This window comes from Rhinolophus ferrumequinum, chromosome 22 (assembly GCF_004115265.2).
Source record: "Rhinolophus ferrumequinum isolate MPI-CBG mRhiFer1 chromosome 22, mRhiFer1_v1.p, whole genome shotgun sequence".
Classification (NCBI taxonomy): domain Eukaryota; kingdom Metazoa; phylum Chordata; class Mammalia; order Chiroptera; family Rhinolophidae; genus Rhinolophus; species Rhinolophus ferrumequinum.
Genome location: NC_046305.1, coordinates 19,920,489 through 19,933,077, shown reverse-complemented (window position 1 = coordinate 19,933,077; position 12,589 = coordinate 19,920,489). Strand labels below are relative to the sequence as shown.

Below are 12,589 nucleotides of genomic sequence, written 5' to 3'. Positions count from 1 at the left end.
CTTCAGAATGAATATTGGTATAACAACAATTAAAAATTTCCTGGGATTAACCAGCTTCATTGCTTAATTCATGCTAAACTTTTCTTTTTTGCAGGTAATCAGAGGATTGCTAAAATTTTGGCCAAAAACATGCAGTCAGAAAGAGGTGGGTTTTGTTCAACAAAAATAGTGCATTTTATTAGAACTCTGAATCTCAGCTATAAACCATGATTCTATTGTCCCTGCTACCGAGCAGGAGATATTCTATGGGAATTAAAGAGATTTGGTAGAATGGCTATCAAGACCATTTTTGTCCACTGTGTAATTTATAGATTAACTTTCTCATTTTTTTTCTATATTAACATCATGTAATTTTCATGTTTCTTAAAAGAAAATTTTTTTAACCTAGGTGATGTTTTTAGGAGAAATTGAAGAAATCTTAGATGTCATTGAACCAACTCAGTTCAAAAAAATTGAAGAGCCCCTTTTTAAGCAGATATCCAAGTGTGTATCCAGTTCTCATTTTCAGGTATGATGTTTTCAGTGAAGCCATTTTTATTTTATACTATTATTTCTTTTCTCTTTTAGTTTTCATATTTATAAATGTCTTTTTTAGGTTGCAGAAAGGGCATTGTACTTCTGGAATAATGAATATATTCTTAGTTTGATTGAGGAGAATATTGATAAAATTCTGCCAATTATGTTTGGTAGTTTATACAAAATCTCCAAAGAACACTGGAATCCGTAAGTGTCTTTTGTATTGTTTTCCTTGTGGTTTTTTTTTGTTTCTTTTTTTAACCTTTTTGTCATTTGATCTCCTAACTCATACGTGAAACCTATATATATTTGGAACTTATTCCAAGGCTAACATCACAGTTTTATTCTATTCTGCACTTTATAATGTTATAAATGTGTCTGTATGTTCTTAATTTCAATTTAAAATTACAAATCCCTCTGAAGGTAAGACTATCTGGTGTGACGTTCTGCACCAGTGTGTGGTCAGACCCTGTTGGGGAGACCGACCCAACATCTGTGGAGGATGCACAAACGACTGTGTGAATGCCAAGTTAGGTTGACCTGCTGCCAGTAACAGTCTCACCTTTACAGATAGTACTATGCCAGGGAGAAGCTGAAGTGCTTAAGGTTATCAGTGATATTTAGATTGCATATATTCTAACTTTTGCGACATACTAATCCTGCTTTCTACTTTTCTCCTTACAAGTTATGGTAGTTGGATCTTTTTAATTTTCTTTTAATGCTGCTGTTACTCGGTGTTTGAGATTCTAGAGCAGATGTGACGATAACATTTTTAATGAGTTAAATCTGAGCATGGGAAGGACAGGAATTTTGGATCAGACCAACTCTACCACAACTGGCTGTGTGACCTGGAGCAAATTACTAAACCTCTTGCATTTCAGTTTATCATCTCTAAAATGGATTAAGTGAATCAGCCAACACTTAACCCATTTCAGGGATGATAGTATTACATTTCCTATCTGTTAGTAGCATCAGTAACCCAGCACTGGTTTATTTTCATTTTAGGACCATTATAGCACTGGTCTACAATGTACTGAAAACCCTAATGGAAATGAACGGCAAGCTTTTCGATGACCTTACTAGCTCATACAAAGCTGAAAGACAAAGGTATTTGATATTTTTAATTACAAAGTTATCTAAAATTTATAGGTTAGTTGAATGTGATTCAGTATAATAAGGCATCTTCTCTAAGTTAAAATGTTTAAGAAGTTGGTTACATTAAGCACTACAATTCGAAAGTCTCTATAATGATTTTCCTATGGATCATAAGTCCTCTCTGCTGATCTCATTCTGAGCCTTAGACTTCGTCATTCTGGTAGCATCTGCATTGTAAAATACAATTTATGCTAAATTTTAAATACTATTTTATACAATTTGATTTTGTATGAAAATCATTTTTTGTCCACATGGGCTTCCACAGTGAGCTTTACTTGCTCACAGATGTTCCTTGCACAAGTTTGTTTTTAAGCTGCATATTTTAACAAGGTGGTATTTTTAAAGTCAGCATAGTTTCCTTTTAGGAAGAGAGAACTCACATAATGAATGATACGCTTATGGCTCAATACTGTTAATATTTCGTTCCTTGCAATATATACTTTAGAGAATAAATGATAGCACACATCAGCATTTAGAAACTTGACTTAGTGATTACTTCTATTTTGTAAATAATCTAAAAATCACTTCTCATCTATTTCAAACTTAAAGTGGGCAGTAACTACTGTACCTGAGCCCACACGTCATTTGAGGATAACAGCTACCATTTACTTCTAATAAGTACATTACCTATTCTGTTTGAAAAAGCCTATATATTTTGAAAAAGTTCCTTCTAATGGTTTTCTTGTGGTAAGTAGAGAAAGGAGAATTCTTCAAGGCCATTTGAGTCCACCAATAACTAACTCAATGCATTATTTCTTTTAAATAGTACTTTCTAGGGAGGAATATAAATTAGGTATGTAGTTTGAACCCGAGAACAAATGGAAAGAAAAGATGATTAGGGTCATTTGAAACTTATATTTGAAAAAAAATATATGCTATACATGACTAAGAATAATCAATATATCTTACTGTCTGTATAACTCAGCACCTTAGTCCCCTTAAATCGTATGTAACTGCAGAACTATAAGCCCATGTTTTTTTTTTTTACATATTCTTATAGCTCTACAGAGTTCTTTAGTCTAACGTATTCAGAAATGTTTTCCTTAAAATTGAAATTAAGCAGTTGAAACTGTATATAAAATATTTAAAGTTTGAATCATCTCTTAAAAAAAAACAAAAACCCAAACTCATAAGTTTTCATTTGACATGTAAGAGACAAGAGATAGTAAGGTACAGACTGGTTAGTGGCTAGAAATGGGGTACCAAAGTATTTGGATTCCACCCGGAGTGGCTCCAGACTGAACTCGTGGCCAGTCCTACCGGCTGTAAAAGAGATTGTGACTATTCTAGCAACTACAAGAGGTGTATGTGAGAAAGTGAACGTAGAAGTACTTTATCAAGCTCTGGTCAAGATGGTGGAGTAGGTAGGGCAACACTGCTCACCACTCACGACCACATCAAAATTACAGAACCATCAAGAACCACCTGATGACTAGCTAAACAGAAGTCCTAAAACTAAGGCTATAAAGAAGCCACAAGAAGACTGGTAGGAGGAGGGGTGGAGACATGCAACAGGCAGGTCCCAGCCCCACACCAGGAAGAGGAGCCCCCATAGCATCTGGCTGTGAAAAGCAGCGGGCTGCTGGAGTCCCAGGAGATCCTCTTCATGGGCCTGGACATGGACTCGCTCACTCACCAGTGCATGCACTCTAGGCTTTAGTGTGCAGAGAGCACCAGGGACACACAAGGTGGAACTGAACTGACTAGCTTCAGGGCAAGGCAGCTCACTCTGTCTGGGGGAGAAGCATTGGCAGGTGCCACTCATTGTTCTACTCACCCGACTTACGGGGACTTACTCAGCCCAAGGGACTTACCACCAACAGCTTTTCACACAAGCTGCCTGCCTTGGCTTGTGCTGAGAATTTTCCTAAAATTTCTCAAAGGTAAACAAACTCCTAAAAGCAGTGGCTGACCTCAGCGTGCTCTTCCCCTCTTGCTAAGTGATGCCAAGCTTGGCACAATGAACAACCAGTCTTAACTTGCATTGTAACTCCTGTCAGAGTCCCAAACCCGGCACTGCTAGCATCCAGCCTCAATTCCCAGCATAGCCTTTTCCCAGTGTCTCCAAGCCCAGCACAAGCAGCAATCAACAATAGATCACTTTGTAGCTCCAAATGGCAGCCAACATTAGCCTGCACGAGAGCCCCTCCAAAGAGGCTCCAGAACCAACACACCTAGTGGCCTGCTTCAAACCACACTAGAGCACCATCCAGCCAGCTCCACAAAGGACACATCCAAAAGGTGGACTCAGCTGGCACCTGAGCCGTGTGAAAGTGACTCCTACTCTGTGGGGTCAGCCCCCACACAACAGCCTGTCTGCTGTAGTCATGGCCAACCAGCCAGCTTGAGGATTAAAACCCACTCACTGACTTGCCAACAACAGTCAAGGCTCAACTACAACAGGAGGACCCACAACCCACACAAGGGGCACCCATCTCAGGTGACCAGGGAGTCTGTGCCCTACAGGACAACTACTATATAAGGTCACCGTGCCAAGATGTAGCAGGCCTACCTAACACATAGAGACACACAGGAGTTAACCAAAATGAGGACACAAAGAAACCTGTCCCAAATGAAAGGAGACAAGCTACCAGATGCAGAGTTCAAAACACTGGTAATAAGGATGCTCAGTAAGCTTAAGAAAGAATAGATGAATTCACTGAGCTTTTCAACAAAAAGAGGGAAAAAAATGAAAACTAAAATCAGAAATGAAGACTGTAACTGAAATGAATATATGAGGGAATCAACAACAGATTAGATGAAGCAGAGGATCAAATAAGCAATCTGGAAGCAAAGTAGCAGAAAACACTCAATCTGAACAGCAAAAAGAATCGAAAAAATAAGGATGGTTGAATGGACCTCTGGGACAACATCAAGTTGTACCAACGTAACATTACGTTCGTGTCATAGGGGTACCAGTGGGAGAAGAGAGAGAACAAGAAATTGAAAACCTACATGAAGAAAATAATGATGGGAAACTTCCTTAACCTGGCAAAGGAAATAGACATACAAGTCCAGGAAGCTCAAAAAATCCCGAACAAGATGAGCCCAGGGACCAAACGGAGACACATCATAATTAAAATACCAAAGGTTAAAGACAAAGAATCTTTACAGTAGCAAAAGAAATGTAGTTAATTATGTACAAGGGCTGATTTCTCAACCGAAACTTCATGCCAGAAAGGAATGGCACGAAATATTCAAAGTGATGAGGCAAAGATGTACAACCAATATTACCCAGCAAGGCTGTCATTTAGAATCAATGGAAAGATAGTTTCTCAGACAAGAAAAAGCTAAAGGAATTCATCAACACTAAAGCAGTATTACAGGAACTGTTAAAGGGACTTAAAAATATCAAAAATATGAGTAAGAAAATACAGAAAAGAAAAATTTTTCCCTGACAAAGGCAAACAGTAAAAGCAGTGGATCAACCAAATATAAAGTTAGTACAATGGTTAAAAGAGCATATGTAATTACAACAACAAATATTCACAGAAAAGAAGTAAAAAAATGATAAACATGAAGAGGGTGAGTAAAAATTGTAAAAATTGTAGTGATTTTAGAGTATGTTTGAACTTAAGCGACTATCAACTTAAAATACACTGCTATAAACGTAGCTTGGTATATAAGAAGCACATGGTAACCACAAACCAAAAATCTACAAGAGATACATAAGAAATAAAGAGAAAGGAATCCAAACAACACTATAGAAAGTCATCAACGTACAAAGAGAAGCGAGCAAGAGAATAAGGAACAGAGAACTATAAAAACAATCAGAAAACAATAAAATGGAAATAACTAAGCATACCTATCAATCATTAAATGTAAATGAACTAATGCTCCAAAAAACATAGGGTAGCTGAATGGATAGAAAAAAGACTGCATAATGCTGCTTTATAGGAGACCCATTTCAGATCAGAAGATACACACAGACTGAAAGTAAGGAGATGGAAAAGATACTTCATGCAAATAGAAACAAAAAGAAAACTGGGGTAGGAATACTTTGACAAACTAGATATTAAAACAAGGTCTGTAATGAGACAAGGGCATTTTATAATGATAAAGGAATCAATCCAAAAAGAGGGCACAACTCTCTTAAACATCTACACACCCAATGTAGGAGCACCTAAATACAGAGGGTGCCAAAAAAATGTATACACATTTTAAGAAAGGAAAAAACTATTAAAATTACACTGATGGTAACCACTTTGAGCACCTCTTGTAATTGCAGAAGTCAAACGTGACTTGTATTCATCTTTTGTTATTGGTATATATTGAATATTACAATTTTAATAGTTTTGTCTTTTTTAAAATGTGTATACATTTTTTTAGCACCCTCTGTATATAAAGCAAATGTTGATGGATATAAAGGGAGATAACGACAATAATCCAGTCATAGTATGGGATTTTTAATATCCCGTTGACATCAATGGATATATCAGACAGCAAATCAACAAGGAAACAGTGGCCTTTAATTGATATTTTTAGAGCATTTCACCCAGAAGCACCAGAACACACATTCTTTCAAGTGTACATGGAATGTTTTCGAGGATAAACCACGTTAGGCCAAAAACTAAGTCTCAATAAGTTAAAAATTGAAATCATACCACAATGTCATGAAACCACAAGTCAAAAAATACAAGAAGAAAACTGAAAAACATACAAACACACAAAGGCTAAAAACATGCTACTACACAATGACGGGTTTGACATTGAGATCAGGGAGGAAACCAAAAGATACCTTGAGTCAAATGAAATTGAAAACACAATGACCCAGCATCTATGAGACACAGCCAAAACAGTTCTAAGATGGAAATTTACAGCAATACAGGCCTAACTCAAAAAACAAGAAAAATCTCAAACAATCTACCCTTACAACAAAAGCAACTGGAAAAGTAAATAGAAGGAAATAATAAAGATCAGAGCAGAAATAAAACAAACTAAGTCTTTAAAAAAAAAAAAAGAAAGAAAGAAAGATCAATGAAACCAAGAGCTGGTTCTTTGAAAAATTAAATAAAATTGATAATAAACCTTTAGCCGGACTCATCAAGAAAAGAGAGAAGGCCCAAATAAGTAAAATCACAAATGAAAGAAAAGTGACAACTGACACCACAGAAATACACAGGCTCATAAGAGAATACTACAAACAATTATATGCCAACAAATTGGACAACCTGGAAGAAATAGATAAATTCTTAGAAACAACTTCCAAGACTGAATCAGTAAGAAATAAAAAAACTGAACAGACCAATAACTACTAATGAAATCATATCAATAATCAAAAAACTAACAACAAACAAAAGTTCTGGACCAGATGGCTTCACGGGTGAATTTCAACCAAACATTCAAATAAAAATTAACACCTATATTTTTCAAACTACTCCAAAAAAAAGTGAAGTGGGAAGGCTCCCAAATTCATTTTATGAAGCCACCATTACCCTGATAACACCACCAGACAAAGACACTACAAAAAAAATAAAGAATATTATAAGCCAATATCCCTCATGAACCTAAATACAAAAAATCCTCAACAAAATATTAGCAAACCAAATTCAAAAATAAAAAGATCACATACCATGATCAAGTGGGATTTATTCCTGGGATGCAAGGCTGGTTCAATATCTGGAAATCAGTTAACATGGTATATACCACATAAACAAAATGAACGATAAAAATCTTATTGACAGATGCAGAAAAAGAATGTTGACAAAATCCAACGTTCATTTATGATAAAAATTCTCAGCAAAGTGCAGATACAGGGAACATAACATAATAAAGACATAACATAATAAAGTTTATATATATGACAAACCCACAGCTAACCTCATACTCTGGTGAAAAGCTAAAGCCTTTAAGATCAGAAACAAGAGATGTCCACTTTTCACCACTTTTAGCCAAAATAGTATTTAAGTACTAGCCAGACAAGTAAAAAAAAAAAAAAAAAGGCATCCAAATTGGAAAGGAAGAAAAACTCTCATTGTTTGCAGAAGACAAGATACTATATAGAGAAACTTAAAGATTCCACCAAAAAAACTATTAGAACTGATAAATGAATTCAGTAAAGTAGGATACAAAAATTGCTATTCAGAAATTGGTTGCATTTTTATATACAAATAGTGAACTATCAAAGAAATCAAGAAAACAATCCATCAAAAAATACCTAGGAATAAATTTAACCAATGTAAAAGACCTGTACTCTGAAAATTATAAGATGCTGAAGATATTGAAGGTACAGATAAATGGAAGCATATACCATGCTCATGGATAGGAAGAATTAACATCATGAAAATGTCCATTCTACCCAACACTATCTACAGATTCAGTGCAATCCCTATCAAAATACCAATGGCATTTTTCACAGAACTAGAACACATAATCCTAAAATTTGTATGGAACCACATAAGACCCCAAATAGCCAAAGCAATCTTGAGAAAGAACAACAAAGTTGGAGGTATTATGCTAACTGATATCAAACTATATTTCAAAGGCTATAGTTATCAAAACAGCATGGTACTGCCTTAAAAATATAAATAAGTGGAACAGAATAGACAGCCCAGAAATAAACCCACACCTATATGGTCAGTTAATCTATGACAAAGGAGGTAAGAATATGCAATGGGGTAAACACAGTCTCTTCTATAAGTGATTGGCAAAAACTGGACAGATAACGTGCAAAAAAATGAAACTAGACCACTGTCTTATACCATATACAAGAGTAAATTCAAAATGGATTACAGATTTAAATGTAAGACCCCAAACCATAAAACTCCTAGAAGAAAACAGGGAGTAAACTCTTTGACGTTGCAGTTAGTAATATTTTTTTTGATACTTGTCTCCTTGGGCCAGGGAAACAAAAGGAAAAATAAGCAAGTGGGATTACATCAAACTAAAAAGTTTTTGCACAGCAAAGGAAACCATCACCAAAACTAAAAGACAGCCTACTGAATGGGATAAGATATTTGCCAGTGATACATCTAATAAGGGGTTAATTTTCAAACTACATAAGGAACTCATACAACTTAACACCAAAAAAATCCAATTAAAAAATGGGCAGAGGACCTGAATAGACATTTCTCCAAAGAGGACATACAGACGGCCAACAAACACATGAAAAGATACTCAACATCACTGATCATCAGGGAAATACAAATTAAAGCCATAATGAGATATCACCTCATACCTGTCAGAATGGCCATCATCAGTGGCGAGGATGTGGAGAAAAGGGAACCCTTGTGCACTTGGTGGATTGCAAATTGGTATAGCAACTCTGGAAAACTGTATGGAGGTTCCTCAAAAAATTAAAACTAGAATACCATATGACCTGGCAATTCCACTTGTGGATATTTGAAGAAATCCCAAACTTTAATTCAAAAATATATTATGCACCCCTATGTTCATTGCAGTATTATGTACAATAGCCAAGACATGGAAGCAACCTAGTAAGTGTCCATCAATAGATGAATGGATAAAGTAGTGGTACATATATACAATGGAATAATACTCAGCCATAAGAAAGAAGGAAATCTTACCTTTTGCGACAATATGGATGGACCTAGAAGGTATTATGCTAAGTGAAATAAGTCAGAAAAAGACAAACACCATATGATTTCTCTTATATGTGGAATCTAAAAAACAAACAAAACAGAAACCAATTGATGATTGCCAGATGGGAGAGGGGTTGGGGGACTAAAAATGGGGGAGGGATTAAGAAATACAAATTGCCAGTTATAAAAACAGTCACAGTGATGTAAAAGACAACATGAGGAATATATTCAGTAATATTGTAATTACGTATGGTGCCAGATAGGTACTAGACTTACGGGGTGATCACTTTATAAGTTATATAAATGTGCAATCACTATGTTGTACACCTGAAACTAATATATTGTAGGTCAATGGTAATTGAAAATTTTTTTAATTAAAAAATACTTTGTCAACCATAAAGCACCAAGGATCTAGTGGTCATGGTGGTGGTAGTGATACCATGTAGAGGAGGGAAAGCATAGTAATTTCTGATTAGTCCAGGAGAGGCACTGAGGTAGTAATTAGACTTAGGAGAGGGTGACGAGGAGTAATTAGGTGCTCCAGATAACTGGCCTCACTTTTGTAGAGAGAGTTAAATGAAATGTGGGTGAACAATGCTTTCTTTAGGCTCTGAAAAGTTTCTGATTCGAAACATTTTGTTTTATCTACAGAGAGAAAAAGAAGGAATTGGAACGTGAAGAATTATGGAAAAAATTAGAGGAGCTAAAGCTAAAGAAAGCTCTAGAAAAGCAGAACAGTGCTTACAACATGCACAGTATTCTAAGCAATACAAGTGATGAATAAAGAAAAGCCTGCCACCTCTGTTGGAGAGGCAGTTTTGTACACTTTTTTGAAATATGTAAAAATTGTGAAACCTCATCAGTATAATTAAAAGGCCAATTTTTTTCTGGCAACTATAAATGAAAAAATATATGGACTAAACATAGCCCTGTGCTATTCCATGGCCACAGTATATTGTAACCTTTGTCTAATCATTGATTTATTGTGTCACTTCTGAAGTTTCACAGAAATGAATGAACTTTATCATCTATAATATGAGTGATATAATTATGGGAGTGGTTAAGAATTATGACTTGAATTCTTTTTTTTGATTGTGTTGCACATAGATATAGTCTGCTCTGTATATTTTTCCCTTTTATAATGTGCTTTTCACATTGCTGCAGACCTTAGTTACATCCTAGGAAAGAGAGTATTTCCTGAAATAAAACTAAGGTATAATCCTTTCCCTTTCCTGTCTCTCCCAGAAATAGGATGGAGGGAATCACCTACCCTAAGCCTTCCTTCATTAGAGGTATTACTGCTCTGGAATTTGAGCAAAAACTTAAATCTCCAGGCTTTTTAAAGCACAAAATATAAATAAAAGCTGGGAAAGTAAACCAAATTTTCATGACTGTCCCCCTTCCCCTGCAAGTCCCCAGAGTGGAGGCAGCGCCGGTGACCACTCAGCCTGCCTCAGCCATTCCTCCGCTTCCTCGGGAAGCAGCCCTTCCAGGCGCACACCCTGCCCTCCCTCCTGTCCCTCCTGACCCTGGGATGGAGGCTTCGAGCCTTTGAGCCCCGCGAGCGAGCACTGTGGTGACGCAGGGTGCTCACTGTCACTGCCTGGCTTTATTTAAAGGAAATGCAGTAGGCTTCCTCTGTAGAGTTCTGAGAAAATTGACTATAGAGAAGTCTTGTATGTTTTTACTTGGTCAAGTATTTCTCACATCTTTTGTTATCAGAGTACCATTCCAAGCTCTTAACTTGCAGTTGTGTGGAGAACTGTTTTGTAATAGAAGATCTTCACTGGGGGATTGAGCAGCATTTAATAAAGTCTATGTTTGTATTTTGCCTTATGTCATCTCTGCTTGTTTCAGCTCTAAGTTTAGGCATCCAGAAGAAGCTGTCCCGCTTTATACACATACATAGATACATATATATACACACATAAACAGAAAACTTGAAGGTAAGTTGAAGGATATAGTCAAACTAAAAAATTGAGGGCTACAGCCATTTACCAAAGTGTATCTGTTTTACAGAATATTTGCATCAAGTTCTAGGATATCCTTCATGTTCAGAGGATGGGTTTAACTCACTTTAAATGTTAGTTTTAATTAAGAGACTCAGGAAGATAAATCTCAAAATCTACAATAAAAGCAGTTTTGTTTTGGGTTTTTTTTTGGGGGGGGGTAGGGAGATTGTAGCAAAGTCAGACATAAAGTTTTCAACTACTAATGCCTGAATCTGCCCTTTCCCACCCATGAAAACCTCTAGCATGGGTTCTGCACACGTCCTAGGTCACTGTAAAAGCAGCTCCTTGTTTACTGCGGCCCCAGGACCTCAGCACATGGCCCGTATTTTACAGTGTTCTCTCAAGTAGCCCCCTGACCTCAGCCATCCAGATCAAGCTGTTCTTCCCCGACCCTCCACACCAACCCAAGGCCAGCAGGCACTGCTGACAGTGGAGGGCAGCCAGGGAGGAGGGTGATTGACAGAACGCAGGCAAGCCCCTGCTTTTCAGAAAGGGAAAGTTAGGTCTGAAGTCAGTTTTGTGGACGGTTTAGGCATGTATGTCTTTTACTGAAGAGCGGCCAGAGAACATTTTGGCAGACTGCAGCTAATAGTTAGGTTTTATTTCCCCTCTGATCTAAAAATGCTCACTTCCTAGTTACCTACTTACTCTAAAGCATAACTAGGGGGGTCTCTCAACTTCCCACAATACAGAAAATGCAGTTTTAGGATGTTCATTAGAGCAAATTTTATTAGATAATTTAAATATTTAAAGTGGTGTGTCAGCCTTAGAGATCTCAAATGCACACCCGTTTTCAGTACTGTTATAAGCTGCTATGCCTGCCTTTCAGGTGCCTTACAGCAAGACTATTGAGATGAGACCTAACGTAAGCTGAAGTTTGAATTTGCTGCTCCTCTGACAGAAAAGTAGCTGGGAATATTCCTTTACACAAGTTTTCTTGCTGCTAAGTTAGATTTAAAAAGGCCCACTCATACATTTGATTTTTTCTCTTTGAATTATCTAAAGGCAGGTTATAAAATTCAGGAAATGCTACCAAGTCCTCTTTGGATGCAAAGGACACATAAATAATTTAACACTCTGGAAACAATTTCCTAACCTTAAATCAGCCGATGGCTACCATGTAAAAAATACCCGGATGATATTCATCTGTCAGAGGCAAGGCTGAAAGCGGGAGGGTCATACTGTGAGCGCCGCTTTCTCGGATGGGTGGTTCTGTTAACAGCTTATTCCTGGGGCTTGATCTGTCACTTTTCCTGACCATCTGCCATCAACTGCCACGCCCACCCTGCCCTTCCCTGGACGCAGTCAGGCCTTACCTCTGGGGTCCAAATCCAACCATCTTGGAGACCAGGCTCATGCTGCCTT

The 12,589-nt window shown here is 37.0% G+C and overlaps 1 protein-coding gene across 1 annotated transcript in view; it reads left to right on the top strand.

Annotated features, from left to right (window-relative positions):
• PPP2R5A (protein phosphatase 2 regulatory subunit B'alpha) overlaps positions 1–11,043 on the top strand; it is a 58,027-nt gene extending 46,984 nt beyond the window's left edge. The window contains exons 9-13 of the mRNA XM_033092144.1: positions 95–145; positions 389–508; positions 596–723; positions 1,522–1,623; positions 9,864–11,043. Of these exons, the coding sequence (XP_032948035.1) occupies positions 95–145; positions 389–508; positions 596–723; positions 1,522–1,623; positions 9,864–9,996 (534 nt within the window). The 3' untranslated portion in view covers positions 9,997–11,043. The remainder of the gene's footprint in view (positions 1–94; positions 146–388; positions 509–595; positions 724–1,521; positions 1,624–9,863) is intronic.
• Positions 11,044–12,589: the final 1,546 nt, after the last annotated feature.